At 41.6% G+C, this 19,713-nt stretch overlaps 1 protein-coding gene across 3 annotated transcripts; it reads right to left on the reverse strand.

The window, feature by feature from the left end:
• Positions 1–1,968: 1,968 nt before the first annotated feature.
• Positions 1,969–19,115, reverse strand: atf7ip (activating transcription factor 7 interacting protein). Of its 3 annotated transcripts, XM_067259649.1 has the most exons (14): positions 18,913–19,115; positions 10,143–10,192; positions 8,662–9,204; positions 8,030–8,486; positions 7,673–7,851; positions 7,273–7,410; positions 7,031–7,099; positions 6,842–6,900; positions 4,801–4,865; positions 4,007–4,633; positions 3,670–3,771; positions 3,304–3,381; positions 3,023–3,096; positions 1,969–2,884 (listed from the first exon to the last, which is right to left on the reverse strand). In XM_067259649.1, exons 3-14 carry the CDS (start codon positions 9,196–9,198, stop codon positions 2,417–2,419), a joined length of 2,853 nt encoding a protein of 950 aa, XP_067115750.1. In that variant the 5' UTR covers positions 9,199–9,204; positions 10,143–10,192; positions 18,913–19,115; the 3' UTR covers positions 1,969–2,416. The 3 variants fall into 3 exon arrangements, with proteins under 3 accessions (XP_067115750.1, XP_067115751.1, XP_067115752.1); XM_067259650.1 differs by lacking the exon at positions 10,143–10,192; XM_067259651.1 differs by lacking the exon at positions 7,031–7,099.
• Positions 19,116–19,713: the final 598 nt, after the last annotated feature.

Raw genomic sequence — 19,713 nt, forward strand, 5'->3', positions numbered from 1 at the left:
TTGTCTAGTGTAGTTTCTGAGCAAGAGCTAAAAAAAAAAACTAGGTTGTAGCCTAGGCTACAACAGTAAGCACATCGGTCTTCAAACCCCATTGCTCTGTAGAATAATGTATTTTGTGTATTTAAGACTGAGAATTTAATTGATTTATCATTCAATACACCAGCTGTGGAATTTCCTTATGCCTCTGCCAACCGAGTCGCAACATCATGAGTTGCTTTCACCGAACATCTTCGCAATTAAGTGGAAATGCCAAAGTTTGAGAATCCTTATAAATGGCACTTCTGGGTCAATGGGGCTGTATGGAATGCAATCAGATATAATAACACAATCTGACAGATTTTAGTGCTTAAGTGGCTGCCATGCTCAGAAGCAAAGAAAGCCCCTGCAGGTGCACAAGATGCAGCCCCTCCCCTCGGACCTGTGGCAGATGGAGAGCAGAGCCTTCAGCAACAGCATTTCAGGCATTCTCTTATAGCAGCATGCTCACCTGGCTGCATCGCCATCCAAAAATATGCTCCTAAATGACAATGGGCTCTATAAAACATATAAATGTAAATTGTTCATTCAAAGGTTGTCCAGGAAGTAAGTCAAATCTCAGTCTTGGGCTTCAGCCATATTGTTTGTGTAGTCTACACGGTAACAATTGTAGCTTACTTCCTATCCTCCCAGGCCAGCTGTACTGAAATAAAGAATCCACTTTAAATATTTCCCTTCTCTTAACTAGCCAGTTTTTCATCCAAACCCCAAACTCAACATGGCTGAAAGGGATCCATCGCAAAACATTTTTATTTATATGGTGAAACCACAAAGACTGTGGCTCGAAGTACCGCAAAGACTGTGGCTTGTGTGTTTTGGATTCCCGCAAAAACTGTGGCCTGTATTTTGTTGAGTTACATTTTATTTATATTGGGAAAACACAGACTTTGGCTGCTCGAGATACCGCAAAGACTGCGGCTTGTTTATATTGGGAACCACAAAGACTGTGGCTCAATATACCGCAAAGACTGCGGCTTATGTGTTTTGGATTCCGGTAAAGACTGCGGCCTGGGTTTTTGTTGAGTTGCATTTGTATTTATAGCTATTGGGAAACCAAGACTGTGGCTCGAGATACCGCAAAGACTGCCGCCTGTGCTCAGAATGGTTACTTTTATTACTTGTATTATTGTTTTATTTATTGATTTTATGTAAAGCACCTTGAGCTGCAATTATTGTATGAAATGTGGTCAAAATGTTTCCTCAAAAAACACATTTTTATGCGTTCTGCAGAGACTGGCGTTGGTCACGGTTTGGAATGAAAGGGAGAAAACAGGACAGAGTAACACTGCAGATATAACTCATATAGTTTGACAACGTAGTTAAGGCGGCAGGCGTGTGTTGCTTAGGCGGCCACCTTAACTGCAAACTGCTGCGGGAGACACTCTATACACATTTTTGTATAGATGTTTTTCATTTATCCATTGTATTTTATTCTTTATTTATGTTTTTTACTTGTCTCTGCTGCTGTAACATCCACATTTCCCAATATTGGGGATTAATAAAGTGTTATCTTTGATTAGTGGTGTCTTTATGTGGCTAAGAGAACTAAAACGTAATTGTGGCCTGGTACTATTTGACTCCTAAATGTACGCACAGTACAAGTAGATGTAATGTAATTAAGCTTCATGAAGTTAAAACCTTTGTTTTGACCTTTGTTCTCTTACATATCTATTGCTTGAGATATTACAAGTTAGTTTGTTAGAAAATGTAAGTGAATGTAAGTTTTTTTCTCAAAACAGCTACCAATCTTTGTTCTTCATTTATAATGATTACTGCACCTTCCAGACACCTAACTAAATGATGTTGGTATAGAAAGCTCCTGCTTCCCAATAAAAACTCCCAATAACTTGTTTCATCCAGTATTCCAATTAAAAGTTTGTGTCAGAATAATTTTTATATAATTGTAATCAAAACAAGAAACCTCAATTAGAAAAGTTTTTTTATAAAACGTTTTATTGTATTTGTCAAAGTCTGGTTACCAGACAAACATACAAAATTACCATCATTATTTGTATTTAGTTTCCCAACACAACAATGCATTTTGATGCAACCATTTCCTGTAAAGTAAATAGGAACTGGACCAGGTAACAGATGTCAGCATATCTGAACAGCCTGTAGAGGTTTAATTCAATTCTGAACAATATCTTAAATCACAAAAATTATACATAACAGTTGACCAAAATCCTGTCGCAAACCAGATTATCATCTGGGGTCCCAGCAACATATATTTACCATGGATGTCCCTGGATGTGGTTGTGTACAATGTGTTTAACATAGGGATCCTAACTCCATTCCCTAAAGAATTTAACAGTTATTTCAACTTCCTAAAACACAAATATGCACGTTCCCAAAATGCGTGCCCTCTTCCATTCTGATTGGTTCAGCTCGCTGAGGAGGAGGAGCTGATGACATCGGTACACTGAGGCTCGCAGAAAGGTCCAAACCGACCGTAGATGTCCCGGGCTCGGACAGCGAAATAATACGTTGATCCAGACACAAACTGGGTGAGCGTACAGGCCATTGGTAGAGGCAGGGCTTTAACCTCGCCTATCTTCTTCCAGTGCTGCAAAGCCTGCCCGTTGGCGGCAGAGTTGTCCATGTGGTAAGCGTACAGGTGGTAGCTGTCCACAGTGGCGCAAGTGCGGTCGGTCTCGGACACGCACCAGGAAAGAACAATACCGTTCTGGCTCTGCACCCGAGCCAGCTTGAGCTGAGGCTGCTGGGGGAGCGAGGTCAGGGCAGCCTCCTGGGGCAGGCGGGTGGTGGGCTGGGGTGCTGTCGGTAAGGAGGGCAGGGCTGTGGAGGAGGTTCTGGATGGTGTACTAAGGCGTGTTTTTACCGGGGAGTCCTGTGAGGGTTGCAAGAGATGGATAACTAAGAAGGTAAAAACTGGTGCTCATATATTATAAATATTTCTTTAAATTCTCTTCTAAAAACTTAGTTACAGACAACATTGAGAAACGTTTGAGAGGATTAAGATTCTCACCAGTGGGGGGCGGTGGTGGACTGTATGTTGGGGACTGCTCACAGGGTGTTGAGGAGACAACCTCGCAGTGGCTCCTGTTTTGTAGATACAAACAATGTGAGTCACAATTCTGGGATAAAGGACATATGACTCTTAACTGCATGAAATGACAACCTTAGGCTGAATGCCACTACTAAGATACATCATCAGGATATGGTGAATTGTTTTTCAGCACATTAGATGTATGGCACCCACGTTTTTTTGCTGTCACATTCACACACAAATACACTGGTGTTTCTCACCTGTAGGAATGCTTATCAGCGGGGGTGGCCCTGGAGGACGATGAGCAGCTATGCCTACGGCCTTCTTAACGCCCGTCACTGTGAAGAAATGGGGAAGAATTATCAGAGGGAGAAAATATCGCCAACTTTGAGACAGAGAGAAGAAAATTAAGATGCCACTACCCAGCGTCCCTGGACAGTAACCATTGAAATTATAAAATTGTGTTACTTTACACTAACTATGCACTTCTGGTCCTTGATAAACCTGCTGTGGCTACTATTTGCCCCATTTGTATATCGCTTTGGATAGAAGCGTTTGCTAAATATTTTTTTTAATAAAACCATAAAACAGCAATGTTATTTTGTTTGTTGGAATCTCATCTTCACCTTGTACATCATCGTCGTCCTCAGTAAGGTCTATGACAGAGCCTTTGGGCCGGGGCCCCTGCACAGGCGTTTTGGTTGGAGTAGAGCCTGTGGCTTGATTATCTGAAGTTGAGAGAGAAAGAAGTGAGGGAGTTATTATTATTTACATGTCTTTCTTTTTTGGTTTGTATAACAGCCACTGCTTCTGCTGTGTAAAAAACATTCCAATACACATCAAACAGAACAAGCAAGAAGTTCTACAAAGCCAGTTTGTAAAACACTTGTAAAAGCTGAATAATTAGCTTGAACTACTTGAACAATCATTTAGAGTGGGCTCCCAGTGGTGCCAGGTACCCACCTGTCTTGGATGTCATCGTTATCCCAGAGGGCGTTCCAGGAGCTGTCGAGCCTGTCGCTGCTGGACCGGAGGCCGCTGGTGAGGAGGATGAAGACACCGCCCCTGCTACGGAAACAGACTGAACAGGCATCCTGGCTGTGGCCACAGACACTCCTGCATAGGGTGTGCTGATGCCCCCTGCACCTCCCTGGTAGCGAGCCAGAGATATCTGGGCTGGGGTCATCTGGGAGGTGGAGGCCTGGATGGCTGGGACCATCGCCGTGGCCGTTGTGGTGGTGGGGGGAGCTGCTTTGAGGATGAAGGTGGAAGTGGTGGTTTTGGACTTGTTGTGGGAGTTGACAGCTGCGAAAGAGGAGACGGGGATGTTGACGACGGTCCCGGGCTGCCCATTAGGCATGGACAGGGCTGGATGTAGCTGGATGAGGACAGGCTGGCCCTGGCCCACCATATTGGTCCCTTGAGTGGTCTTGAGCAACAAGGTTCCCGTAGGCTGGCTCTGGGTAGCACTGGTGCCCAGTGTGGACGTGGTGGAATTGCTTGTTGAGATCAGCTGGAGAATGGGCCCTGGTGTTACCATGGTTGTGGTTGTGGAGGTGGGAGGAATAGACTTGGGCTGGGCAGGAGGCACTGCAAGATGGAAATTCAGAGAATATTTAAAAGGGGGAAAAAAAGAAGAATGGGATGAATATACACACCTTTAGGTGACCAAATAAGTTATAACTTCCCAATCTTTGTCATGTCTTGAACACTAAGAATAAGGGTTAGTGTAAGCAAAGACAGTCCCTGTTACTCACCAGGGGGGTTGGTTGACACAGGTGTGGTGGGGGTCTGCTTTAGCTCCATAGAGGTCCGGACTGGCCTGTTCAGAAAAATGTAGAATGCTTTGAGTTGTTCATAGACACAGGGTCAGGGTGTGGTGACCAGCTTTGTCACACATATCCATGGCATTTCAGGCACATTATCAGGCCTCCTCAGTATTCCATTTCAATCTTGCAGTTTTTTTTCTTTGGAAATGAAAAAAGGAGTTCATTCCACAGAGTCTGTGCTGATGCACAGTATCATCCAGATCATATTGCATCATCCGGACAGGATTTCCCAAATTGCAGACTTCGACTATATATTTAACTATAAAGGCCGGAATTTCTGTGTCTGTCTGTGGCTCAATCATTGAGAACTGGGCAATGTTTGACGATTAAAATGCGGCAGGTGCAGTGGTCAGGACCAAAGGATGTAAACTGTCAATTGTGAAGTCATTTGGTTGAGCGGTCCGCAAGAAAGAAATATGAACGTTTTTGCTGCCATGTTGAGCTGAACTGAGCGCTGGACTCATGGATCACTGCAATTTGGTATCCTGTTCTGTATGATATAATCCGAGACCCAACTCATTTGTCAGATCACAAAAGTTTCATTCTAGCTGGGACCGTATTTATATTTTGAGTGCTGTGGTTTGGGGCATAAAATGATATAACTTTTTTTTATGGTTTAAAAACCATCAGTCAAACACATACATTGGAAGAATTTAGAGTAAAAGTTTCTCCACAAGAGTAAAATTTATGAACTTTAAATGAACATGAAATGGCTTCTCCATAAAAGAAACCTTAAGTCAAAGAGAAAAATGCTTCTTTTTTCTTCACTCGTAGATCTGCATTGATGGCTTCACGGATCTTATTCCAATCACATCGCCTCAAATTGCTGAAGCGAAATTCCAAAAGAGCCCTCATGGTCCTCCTCAAGTTCACAGGAAGTGCTTCCCTGCCCTGAAGCCCAACGTAATTGACCTGTCCAACCCAGCTGCTGTACTCCTCATAGTGGACAAGGTTTCGGAAGAGAAGCACAGCGTAACGGACCGGTTTGTGCTTCATCTGGCTGTCCCTGCAGCCAAAGAACAGCTGCCTCTCTTTCTCCTTGGTGAGCGCTCGCAGCTGTACATCTTTTCTAGCCGGCCCCTCGTTATATTCCGACAGCTGATGTGCCACTGAAGTCCTCCGTTCCGAGGGGAGCCTGGGTAGCTCTACATCATCCTCCTCTTTGATTTCCTGTTTGATCGACTGTACGGGTATCCTGACAAGAGAGGGCGCCAGCCACCCTCTGCGTGTCTTGGACTGCGGCTCCGGCGTCAGCCCCCGGAGCACGCTGTTGGGGAGGAGAGGTGCAGTTGTAGCGGGTGCTGCATACACTAACACTCTGAAGAGCCTGGGGCTGCTCTCAAGCTTCACATTGTAGAACGTCACAAGACTCAGGACCATGTGATGTTTTTGACGGTGGAGAAAAAAAAAAAAAAAAACGACGCGCCTTCCGTCTACTCCGTAAAAAGAAAAACAATTTTTGTCTCTGAGCGAGGGATTTTTTACAATATTTTTTTTATAGAAGGGTAAGCCCTTCATGTTCTCTGAGAAGTCGACCCTTAATGGGCGAAAATATCGTTAAATCCCAAAGTGGTGTTTTGGGATTGATGTCATAATTCACTCTCCACCAGATTGTATTCCAGCCTCTAGAGTTAACAATACTGCCGACACAATCCGGTACAGAACCTACACATTCAATCACACGTTACCGTGGCTCCATGTGAGATATGGGCTTTAGTCTGGTTTTGTCACGTTCATACAAGGGAACACAATACAAACCCACATACACAGCCTGAAGCACAATGCTACACCATTTGACTTGAGAATGAGACCATATGAAATGTTCTTGTGTACCGTACATTCTGTCAATTAATCTAACGTTGAAATAAATTCAACGAGTAATGGGCTACAGTACTGAATCCTATAGCTTTCTGACATCTTTCAAAACATTTGATAAAACTGTTTAAGAATTGAAAGGCTGAACTCTTACCGCTGCGTAGGAGTGGAATTGGTGGAAACTGGAGTCTTAGTTACAGGGGTTGTGAGCACCTGTGGGAAAGAAATTATAGGGTACATTAGTAACATGCTGCATCGTTTTATTTTTGTGGACAGTTTGGTATCAGTATTGGATATCTAGGCTGGATAATATTGGGATTCTGTCCCACTTCTGTTTTCCTACCTCCTTTGTTTTATTCTCTGAGGACTGGTTGGCTTCTCCAAACTTTTTCGCTAGTCTAGCTATTTTAGCCTGAAAAAGATTTGGCATGAGTTTATTGCACCTGCAATTTCTAATACGTGTGTCATGTTTTACTTGATACTTTTACATTAAGACTAATGGCTTGGGTTGACCATTGTATTGGATGAAATAAAGAATGTTGTAGAGGTCGAGAATTTGTATGTTTTAGTTCCATTTCTTCTTACCTGTAGTGTGTTAAGGGCGCTCTGGTGTTTGGTGGCACAGTCGATCTTGTCTATACGCTCCTTTAACTCCTGCAAACTCTGGTCGAAGACTGTCAGCTGCAGTACCCTCATTCGCTCCTCCACCAACTGCTGAACAACCTGATTAAAACACATATCAAACTATAAAACAATCCACACAATGAAACTGTAGAGAGCAAAACAAAGTGCTTGACCTTCAAAGTAGCAAAATATTTTGTTACAAAATATAGATCTGTCTTGTGAGCTTACTTAGTATACCAATGCAAGAAATATCCATGGCTTATATAGTTAAAAGGCTACGGTTATGACTCCTGCTCTTGGAATTGTCCTTGAAAGACATGGGGAAGGGCACATCCCACTGCCAACAACCAATGTTACCCACCTTTTCAATTTTATGGCGACTGCCAGATTTAGCAGTGATTTTCAGTTCCAGCTGTGCTTCTAACTCAACACCATCCCTCCTCTGCCTCTTCCCATCTCGGTCCACATTCGATTCATCTTTGACATCAGCTTCCGACAGTTGACGCTTATGTCCAGAGGAGCTCTTTTCTTCTTTAACAGCTGTCAGGAAAAATTTACATAAGACCGTGTCATTACTCACTGAATTACAGCCTGTGTAGTACAACTTTTGTAGTCAATTTTCACAGTTTGAAGATAAGCGTTGTCGATATTATCCCAGGTTCTCTCCTATTGTTACATTCCCAATTATTCAATCCATCCCAATATGTCAGTTTCATACCTGTGTTAGATGAAAAAGATGAAGACGACGGCAAATCCTCCACCTTAAGATCTTTTTTCACCTTTTTCGCTTCCGTTTTTACTTTTAAGTCCACTTCCATCTTCTCATCTTCCTTTACCTCTGCCTTCATTCCCTGATCACCATCACCCTTCCCACTCTTAATAGCCACTTTTTTAATGTCCTCGGCTGGCACAGGTCCGGTAGAGGGGGATGAGGATGGTTCAGGAGACCCTGTGGTAGCCTTGGGGGAGGAGGATCTCTCCTTTTTGGCTAAAGAGGCCTCGGGAGCCTTGGCCTCTGTACTGTCGGTAACCGTTCCCATAGTTACAGAGTCTTTCTGCTCTGGCTTCTGGCTTTTCTCTGACACCTTGTCAGATGTGGCAGGAGAAACAGGGCAGCTTGGAGAAGATTCTTTCACGAAACTGGTGGTTCTGCTTTTGGTAGCAGTGCGTGTTTCCTGCAGAGAATACACAGATGAGTATGTAGCTTAGCTAGGCCGCCATACCATGCTAAGGGCAGTTTGGGTGTTGCTAAGCAATGCTTGGACCCCAAATAAAATAATTCTCATCTGACCATTTAATCATTCCATGTTGCTGCCTTTCCACCATTCTTTTTCTTAACCTTATACAAACCTCTTTCTCTGTGCTATTTGTTTCCTCTTGCTTCTTCCCTGCTTTTGCTGTCACAGCCTCTTTAGCTTGTCCTTCCTTGGCCTCCTTAGCTGAAGACAACTGGGGACACTCTTTAGGTGGGGACGGAGAGCGCGCCTTCTTTCCTTCCTCCTCAATCTTTCTCAGTTCGTTGTTCAGAGAGTGGAATGGTGATGAGGGCGAAGGAGGAATGTCGTCCTTAGCTTTCGGACTTGGGACAGCCGGAGGGGAGGGGGACAACGATAGGGACAGGCCAAGGGGGGGGGAGCGCGAGTTCGGCGAGGTCGAGGGTGTGAAAACGGGGCTCTTCGAGTCTCTGGTGTCACTATCTGCCCCCTTCTGTCCATCCTCTTTGTGCGTGCCGTTCAGTAAGGGAGGAGGTGAAGAGGAGGTAGATGAAGCCCGTCCGCTGGAGGATAAGGAGTTGTGGAGAGTTTCCAGTTGCTGCCGGTCACTTATCTTCATAGTCTTTCTGGCTCTGAAGATTTTCTTCTTCTCCTCCGCCACAGCGACTTCCATTTTCACCTAAGGGATACAGGAAAAGATGCCCTAGTTAAAGAGAGGCAAAAACCACAACTTACAGACTAAAGCAATGGCTACCCACCTGTGACATCCACCTAGCCTATACGCACTCCAACAATAACTTTCAAAAGGTACAAGTGAGATATGTTGACATCAAATTGTGCAGTGCCTTGGAACCAACTCCAGGGGTCACTGTGGAGAGCTGTGTTTTTCTCCCTTTTTGTTCTGTTCTGGAAGGTTCTAGCCCTCTGAGCTCAGCATATTTTACTATTGTACTTGACAGGAGAAAATTGGAGCTACAAATGTGACTAAGCACAGCTAAATCTACGTTGAGCACAGCAGCCCTTCTTTCTTCATACAGCTCGATACAAAGTATTCGCCGATAACTTTAGTCCTGGTTAATAGACTGCTGATATTCAAAATGGAAACATTCTGAAAACAATGTTTTGGTAAAGATAGTCTGTTACCACACTAAAAATATCAATCCCTGACTGAGCTGGCAAGCTTTGGCAGTCAAGTGCAGTGGTCTCTTGGATCTGCGGCGCAGAAAATACTTTCTAGACTACAGCAGCACTGCTCTGTCTTTTTCCCCTCCCCCTGTGCTCCTATTGGTCACCTCCTCAGCAAATCAGGTCTGGTAGTTACACTCTGCTGGCAACAATAAGGGATATGCAAAAGGTGCATGATTTCCGTACACTGTTCCAATTGCAGAACGTATTTAGTTGCGAGGCTAGGTTCCAACATGTAAGCACCCTGTTGTAGCCTGCCTTTTGTTTTTATATTTTAGTAATTAAGTAGCTTGTAATGTTAGCCAACTGTATAAAGCATTTAACGATGCAATTCTATGACCTTAAACAAATATAAAATATTTAACATGATCAAATTTTTTTAACATTAAAACAATTTACTAAAAATGTTATTATTAATAAATTGAATTTTACCTTGAGGTAGTGTTGTTTCTTATCATGGATTTAGCACCAAAAGGCTCTACCTAAAGAAGAACAGGGGAGAGGTTATTTGATTAAATAAGTGTACCTGGCCTATTTCATTTTCAAGAATAATGCTGGAACGGTTGCAACAAATGAATAGCATACATTTCTATATTCTGCATCAATAACTCCGGCCACAAAGTTCATTTGTCTAAGTACCCAATTGGAGTAGCAGACATTGTGCAAGATCCAGATCTACCTACTCCATGTGATTATGCACAGAAGTGAAGTGGTGCTGCTTGATCTACCAGGCCAGATTCTTCTAGGAAGAAATGGCATTAGCCTAACTGCCCATATAGAAATAGAAGTATATATTGCATATGATAATAAGCAGATGCTTTTATCCAAAGTGACGCACAGAGGCGGATCTGAACCTGCAACCCCTTTATCTGCTGTCAAATGCACTACCACTGAGCTATATCCACATGCAGTATTTGACTGCATGTGATTTATGGAAGAATTAGGACTTTATCATCATTAGTGTAGACTAAATGATTAAATAATTAACAAATGCCCAAATAGCCACCATCTTGCTCACTCAAATGCACGCACACACACACACACACACACACACACACACACACACACACACACACACAGAGGACCAGGAGGAACACTTCCAGAAGTTTGCCTGATTATACAAAGAACCCTATTTAACTAAAGTAGCAAAGACGAGATCTTATGATAGGAGAAAAAATACAAAAATTCATGAACCAAAGCACAGGATAAATGGCACCAGTGGAAACTAAAACAATCTGGTGCTCTCATTTAGAGAAATTTGATTGACCGCTCCATGTTCCTGGACAGATTCTGTCATTGCATGACATCAATAGGTGACACGATACACAGTGTTTTGAAGTACAATTTTATCACTGCATGATGTCATCAGTTTTGCCTACTGCACAAAATGAAACAGCAATGATATTACTTTAGGGTGGACCTTTTCAAATCTGGCCTCAAATCAGTAGGGTTCAAGATATGGCACTACATGCTGAAGCACATGCCTGTAATCCAAGCTACCTTACAGAAAATAGATCTTGTTATTTACTCACATTTAAACACTACTTCGCTATAAAAGGCTATGACAATAACTTGCACTACTTTGTCGAGTTGATTCAAGGTACAACGACATGACTGCATTGCTGTTTTAACAGACAGCTATATCCTTTACAGCATGAGCCTTTGACTTCATGTTGTGCTTCAAGTCAACATCACGACTTGCGACAGAAATTGACTACGTCCGCAGTGTAAATAGAATAATAATGCGCCCTTTACAATATGTAAAGCTAGACAGGGCTAAACCACCACTTTAAGGTGTAATGCTACTCCAATCACAGTCAATGCAGGCCTATGTAAATAAGCAAGATCTAGGTTGTTTTTATTTTACTTCATAATAATGATCTATGACTTTTCTTATGTCCTTGTACTGAACATTATAAAAAAATTGTCCAATGACATTTAGGTTTCTTAACATTGAGGTGACAGATATATTCTTGTTATTTTACAAAACAGGTCCATCTAATAGCCTATATCATTATTTGTGCTAAACACCACTACTGTAAAATCACATCACACACAGCATGATATAACCCACAGCACAGTACACATTCCAATGTTATTGCGCACAGCGCGCAATGTTCCCCTCCCCCACACCTTTGTCTTCATGCGCTGTGTCTGAATCCAGCAGAAACAAAATGGCTGACAGCTCTGCTGTGTGCAGCCAGGCTGGGCTCTAAGAAGCTGAAAACGTGTTTCCACGGTATCACCACAGATCAAGTTTCAACACTGGCATGTTTTGCTGGCATGTTTTGCATTTGCTCTGGAAATTGACTTGTGATCTGGAGGTGAACTTTAAGTTACTCTGACATTATACTGGTCTATTTTATAGACCAAAGTTTTAAAAAAATCGATAAAAGTGAAAAATTCTATATTTGTCTAAAACACTGCTGGATGTTGTAAGATAAATACTTGGAGTTCAGGTTTACTTTTCTTCTGCTCACATATCCAGGTCAAACCTAATCCTTAACTAGTCCCCTAAGCCAGCATCAGTAAATCCATGATAGGTATAAACTGTCCAATGTTTTCTCTATACCAGTGTGGTACAACAAATGTATATGATCTTCCAAGATCCCATCCCCTGGTATTCTATCAATGTAGTCTTGCTTCACTCCAGTTCATACTTGGTTAGCCAACTAGTATCGTCCACTTGGCTAGCTGCCTCTGTCTAGTTCATTGCTCATTCCCACTCGAGGTCAATGAGGTAATTTACTAGCCGATGACATAATGTGATGCAGAACTAGAGGGGTGAGCACATCTTTCTACGCAATATCTTTCCACCAATGTGATAATTCCACCAATGTGATAATTCTCCAGTTTACCAGCATGACTATCTGAGACAGCAACATGATATGGTCCAATGATTCTCAAGTCAAAATTTTCTCGTTTTACCTTTCAACACAAAACAGTACACAGGTAGTTGGAAGTCTTTTGATTAAGTCCCCATGTTGATGGTTCTTCAAAACGTGAGCAGAATATTTTGTCGGCATTTGCTTGTAAAAGCAAGAGCATTTTCGGTCATTTACATTACCTGAATACATTCCAATACAATGTATGCTAAAATAACCTACCTATTACTTTATACTTGCAAGTACAGTATTTTAGAATAAGTGCATACAACAACATGAGCAAGCACCACAACCTGCGCCAATCAATGCTCCCATCCACTGAGTATGATTCCTGGATTCATATGCATAGCTTCCATTTCAAGTTAAGAGAATTGAACTGCTTCCAATTATTAACATAAACCTACACTATGTCACAATGTCAGCAAACCAGCAGTAAACTACCAGCAGTCCGAAAACTCAAACTTCAAACTCATTGAAGACATTAGGTAAAATCTAAACAAAATGTTTGAAATATAATTTAAATTACACTTTTCTTTAAACGTCGAGCGCGAATAGATTTGGCCTATTAACAATAGATTCTTTTAAAATAATCCCACATATTTGATCTTACAAACAGGGAACCATCAGGCACCACTGTTGCTCCCCATATGGTTATGATTTATGTCCACAAGCCAGATTTCCTTTCCCAATAGATTTACTTATTTAAACCATTAAAGTGAGTCAAGATCATCAACTGACTGTTGCCCCACATGTCTCAGAACAAAATGTTTCTTTTTACTTTTCATTGCTGGACCTTCCTTGTGCCTTCATTCAATTGCGACCATTGGTTGCAAACAAACAATTAACTAAATTAAATTAACATGTAAACAACTAACAATAACTAATATCTAACATGAGCGATGAGTTTTAATGATTCATCATTCCCCCTCTACCAATTCATAGGCTGAAAGTTAAGTAATATATTTTTGTTATAATGTAACCAAAGATATAAATCAATATCTGAAAGGGAAAAGCGTATAAACCTATAGCTGGAGCCTAAGCTTCATATAGTAGGCCCTTCATCCTTGGACAGAGGTTCTACGTGTGATTTGTTTGGTTGTAATTGAGGGAGCTAGCAACGACTGGGTAGAAAAGAGAGAACAAAACCAGGGAGAGGGGGAGGGGTGGGCTGCTGCTAGGACTGTTCCATCTGGTTGAGCAACGCGTGGTTTGTTATGTAAAAACTGTGTGCGAGTCCTCTTTGACAGTATCTCAGCTAGCACAGGAACACTTGACACAGCAGAATGTGTCAACTATAGTCTATCACTCTGTCAAGCACACTAAGCAAAATATTACACAAGCATTTGTATCCTTGAACTGATAAATACCATTGTGAACATGTAAATATAAGCCCCAGTTAATATCAAATGAAATACTTATGAAACTTGACAAAAAACAAAGAGCACAGTGTCCTTTATACCCACACAAACCTAAGCTAGCAACGCAGTCAATACTGAAGTGCACAGCCTCACACACCACCCCTCCCCCACTCAAGCACAGTCTCTCCAAGTGCACAGTGGAAATTTACTGCCAAGCATGGACTGAACCATTCTGGAAATGGGGGGGTTTACTCCTGGCTAGAGAGGGAGCTAGAGAGGTGAACTATTTAACAAATCAACAGAAATCTAAATAGGTCTTAACTCCTCTTAACTTAAATAATGTTGTTGGAAATTAGTTGGCTTGATTCCCCTGCACTGAAAAATACAGAAACTGCCTTTTGGAAAAGTGTTTCATACGCTACAGTAAAATAACTGCATGATCACACTACAAAATACACATTAATTGTCACCTTCAGTGTTTTAATTATACACTAAAACAGAAGAAAACAAAATCAGCACAGGCCAACATCCCTCTCAATATGGTACGACAAAATAGACCTAGAAAAACTACGGCCATCAGGAATGGACTGTTGCCTTTTTCAGGGTGTTCATTATAAAAGGTTGTTCAGTATAAATATCCTCAAAGCAGAGAGAGTAAACTACAAGATCTAGCTGGTCGCTGAGATCCAGCGAGCTGCGTTCTCTGCCCATCCCCCAGCATCTCCTCTTTCATCCATCAGGAAATTGCAGAAACACAAAATGGCCACCAGAGTTGCTGTTTGCAGCAATGGCAACGACAGACTGGATTCTCCAGTTACTATCAGATATAATTACAAAATCTACATAATAAAGATAACTGCCTAAAACATTTATTTTTGCTTAGTCCTCACCCACGATGTGTTCCACCTTTTGACCGACTGTTTTTGATCAAGGCATACATGTCAAGCACTTCATTTCACCTGTCAGGTCGTGTACACACACATCTCCATAACCATATATAATCAATTGGCATTCATTAAAGGACTGAAACAGCTGGAGGAAAATGTGTCATGATCAGTCATGCATTTGGCGGGAAACCTACACTTCTCTATGAAAGCAGGGCAGCCTACATGTTTCCCAATTCCAATAAACTACCCCCAAGTCTAACTGCAACTCCACGTGGTGTAGGTGACTATAACCAGGCTCTAGAGTCCACCACATCAGTGTTTCACAGAGGACAGGCTTCAAACTCTTGACTTGTCATGGCTGATCTGTATACAGACAGGAAATGACAGGCATGGTGGGGATGACTTAATAATGTATGTACTCACTACTAAAATGGCACTTATTGCCCAACAAAGTATTTTGAGGGATGTTTAAGTTTTGCTTTTAATAGATTAATAATCCAACATTTCTTTAAAGAGTCCTCATGGCCAGCTATTCAAAATTCAAGGCTATAGTAACGATTTTGTGGGACTTAGCTAGCACCCAGTACTCCCTGGGATTTCACATGTTCACACACCAGTGGGAACATACGCACTCTGCTGCACCCTTGGGGGTTACTTACGAACACATTTATCGTGAGACTGATGACCAAAATCAAATTATGTATTTTTTCTGGTCTGATAGGAAGGCCTACCTGTAATCTATCTGTAGGTGTGTATCTCTTGTTATAGAAACAGGAGAACTAGTGGGTCAGGTTGTCTCCACAAGCTAGACCATAGTTATTAAAAGCTGCACTCTGGATATTCTCACCTTTGTACGTAAGATAAGACACAAAATAACAGTCACGTTGTAGACTTAGTTAATTAAATAGTTATTTAACTATAAACATTTAGGATTATGCATTTGGTTGGGTAGGACCCAACATGGATTCACGCACTACATTGAAAAGGGGGAGGAAGAGACGCAATCAGGCCAGTAGCCAATCAAGAGAGGCTGCTTTCAGAACTGGATAGAACCAGTTGAGACTGGCTGAGTTTTTTTTTTTCTTTTTTTGTAGAGGAGAGGAAAAGGAAAACAACAGCTTCCCTTTTCTGGTCTGTTGTTTTAACTAACTCTTTATGACCTTAAGTATTTTCAAGAACTCCAGACAAATCCATTCAAACCAAATGAAACTCGCCTCTTAATTTTTGCCTCATTTACGCGCCTATATTCTCATTTACGCCCCTATATTCTCATTTACCAGTCCCCAGCAAGGACTTCAAAACCTGTGTCCTAGTTGACACAGACTACTATAACCAATATACCAGCTGTATACCAGGCATGTTTATTATTGAAGTGGGGTAAAATTGTGTCAGCCGTGTTGTACAGAAAATAAACATTTTGTGTTCTAATTGTACGTCTTCTAGAAGTTAAATAGTACACAAAGACAACCTTGCCATCTTTGATAATGTAGCAAAGATAAACAGGAAGGCCTTCAGCATATATTTGGAGCACCAATGAAACAGGACCACAGAAAATTATAAAGTATAATTTAATAATGTGTTTAAAAAATATTTAAAAAACAATCACCCTTAGATCTAATTGGTTTCCACACTCAATGTCAACATGATTCTATGCTTGCTAACAATGTAGTTACATCAGTCAAACTCTGCATTTTTCTCAAGCCTATTCATGGCATTATATTGTCTACGTTGAATCATACTTCATCAACAACACCCCCCCCAAAATATGTATGCTTTCAAACATAAAATCTTACTCAGGTAGTAAATTAGTACTGACCAACACCACACACAAACAAAATATTGCAAAATTGTGGGTGGGTCCTATCCAGGGTTTGCCCAGTTTTTAATTGGAGGGCAAAAGCAGGCACACTGAATGTATGGCTACACTAGCAATATGAGCACAAAACCACAGGCATATGGAAGTCAGGGAGACAGGAGAGTGGGGGAGGGGAACTGGCAGTAGGGCTGTACCATTCCCTCTGGAAGATTAGTGTTTGTGCTTAGTGGGGAGAATTTAAAAACCTCATATTTGCAAATATCCTAAAGAAAAAAAACATTTGTAAAAGTCTCATACATTACCAAGGCCAGAGACAACTGCAATGGATCAACTTTACAGTCACATTGTATTTCCACTGCAAACAAGCTGAGAGACATACTGTGTGGCTCCTGAGTGGAAAATTACAGCTGAGTTGGACTGTACCACTTTAGGAAACTATGGGTAAATTCAAAATGAGTGACAAAATGCCTGGAAAGAATGTCAGACAGACCTTGGCAGGTCTGTAAGTTATATTAACCTATTACATCTGCTCTTGTTTTTGTGTTCAAAACAGAGGTTAATGCAGCTAGTTGAGTGTTCTGCTTCTATTCTCCCCTCCCCCACACAGTCACCACTGCTGCATTTGTTCCATTTTTGAAGCAACTCAAAATGGCCACCAGAGCAGCCATGTTTTGCTTCAGCTGAACCAAGAGACTCTTGACAAACCTTAAGCGCCAAAGCTTACATGTTTGTAGCCTTGTGGCCTCAATCCATTCACTAAAGTACAGGGACCACATTGCTATCAGAGTAAGGAATTCCTGCATGGTAATGCATAATTACAATAAAATGTTTCATTGCATTTCACTGTTTACGTAAAAATGGGGGGTCTCCCTTTTTGAGATCCGATATTTCTGAGAAACAAATGCATTAGCCTGCCTCTTCTGTTCCGTTCCAAGCTTACTAAGCCTAAATGTCAGCCAACCACTTGATGTAGCCTGAATGGGGGAATCTGATGTGAAATTCAGACCAGTCCACAGATGCTTCAATACCTGAAATGTAATGTGGGTTCCATAACACCAAAAGATTCTGCAGTAACCAAAGTGTAGGATCCAGAAAATGTTTGGGTCCGATTGACCCTTAAATAATAGATCCAAATCACATTTTGAAAGCAGATGTCCGGGTACACACTACGCATTAAACTGTACTGCGCCATGGAACAAGCTGCTATCTAAAAAATGGAACATGGAGCATTTTTTACAACACCAACAAAGAATAAAATGGGATGATCGATCGAGTCAGCCAATGGTGTCTCAACATTGCGGAGAACATTTAGAAAAAGCTTAACCTGTGTGTGTAATCGCATCTTTAGCTGTACTATAACCGCCATGTTGACCTTACAAAAATGGTTGCTAATATTTACCATCCATTAACTCTGTTCATGTGCTAGACAAGAAGTGACCTGACTCCAAGATGTTTGTTACACATATCCATCTGGGAAGTCATCCTTGGAAACCGTTGGGAAAAGGGTGAGCACTCGTAGCTGCCAGTAAGTTCTCATTGGACGCTTCTTGGTCTGAACCACTATAGTTCAGGAATAAGCGAATAACTTGGAGCTTGGCAAGATGCATTTTCAAATGGTTGTGGTTTCGCAAATCCATCTGTCTCACAAGTCAAGACGTCTGAGCCCTAGCTAGCGAACTTACATTTCACGTTAATGCAGCTTCGGTTACTTCCTCTAGGGGCCACTGGGAAGATTGCTCTTGAGTTTGGCAAATACATATTTTACCAATGAAAGTAAGTACAATTTTGGGTTTGATGTGGAATTTGACAGCCTATTAATAACCTATATGAAGTTGACATTTTATTGATGATATCCCTGACAATAAAACATAGTAGCTAATCATGCCTGGCGCAACTGTGAAATTTACAATAACCATCCATTAGTATTTCTGACATTATTTCATTCTTTCAATTAACAGGATACCCAGTAAAGACTACTAACACAATCGTTTGAAAACTGTGGAAAAACTTTGCACTTTGTAACAGCAAATAAAAACAATACATGTTACATTCAATTGACTAAGGACATAGCTAGCTACCACAGGCGCCTGGCCAGCAGAGGACAGTCTGTGTTGCTAACACTAACGTTAACCACTAAAATTATTCACATGCAAACCATTTGAAAGAGGATAAGTACAAACCACTAGGCATTAAACTAATTATGTATACAGCTAGCTAGCTAACTAAGGTACGTGATGATAAAAGCAACCAATTTACCAATGCTTGGATGTCCGTCGAGTGCCCGCGAATACTCCAACGTCTGTACGCACCGCACGTGTTTTCTTACCGCTTTCTGTGTAAGTGTAGTGGTCATAGATTGCGGAACATAAACTTGTCGGAATATATAAATATATATACATAAGATCTATACAGAACCGAACATACACTGGCACACTGGTGGGACACCTCACACCAAAACAAACCCGATGAGGACTGCTCTCAGGACGCTGCAGCCTATACAGTCTCCTCCTCTTTTCGTACTCAAAGGAGCAGCTCGTGAGTGCTGTGTGTGGGGGTTGGGCTTACAGAGAGCAGACAAGAAGCTGTCAACGACGAAACGGCGTAAAATCTGAAGTAAAATAAGTAGGTTAGTGTGACAATTGTCAACTATATTATACTTCGTCTGCCAATGCAAGTAAGTATGTGTTTTACAGGTGGCTTTCTATTTCAGCGTCGAGACGAGCGTTCTGCAGCCTGTAGTATGAGGGTATTTTTTTCACTGTTCGATGCTTTGTTTGATTTAATAATGACAGACGTCGACCTGTTTAAAAATAAGCAGGGTGGCAAACGACGGAGAACAAGCCAGGAAAAGCGATGAATGGGGGAAGGGGAAGGAAGAAATAAAAGAGGGGGATGGTAGGAATTTAGTGGGAGGAGTCTAAATCAGATCGCGCGTGGTGTGAAAGTCAACTGTAGAAAAAAGGCATAGTATTTACCCACGAACAGAAATGACAACTGAATACAAATCTGCTAGTTTTTTAATAACGGCATACACAACATAAATGTCAATCCATATAG

Source organism: Osmerus mordax, chromosome 21, assembly GCF_038355195.1.
Source record: "Osmerus mordax isolate fOsmMor3 chromosome 21, fOsmMor3.pri, whole genome shotgun sequence".
Taxonomy (NCBI): Eukaryota; Metazoa; Chordata; class Actinopteri; order Osmeriformes; family Osmeridae; genus Osmerus; species Osmerus mordax.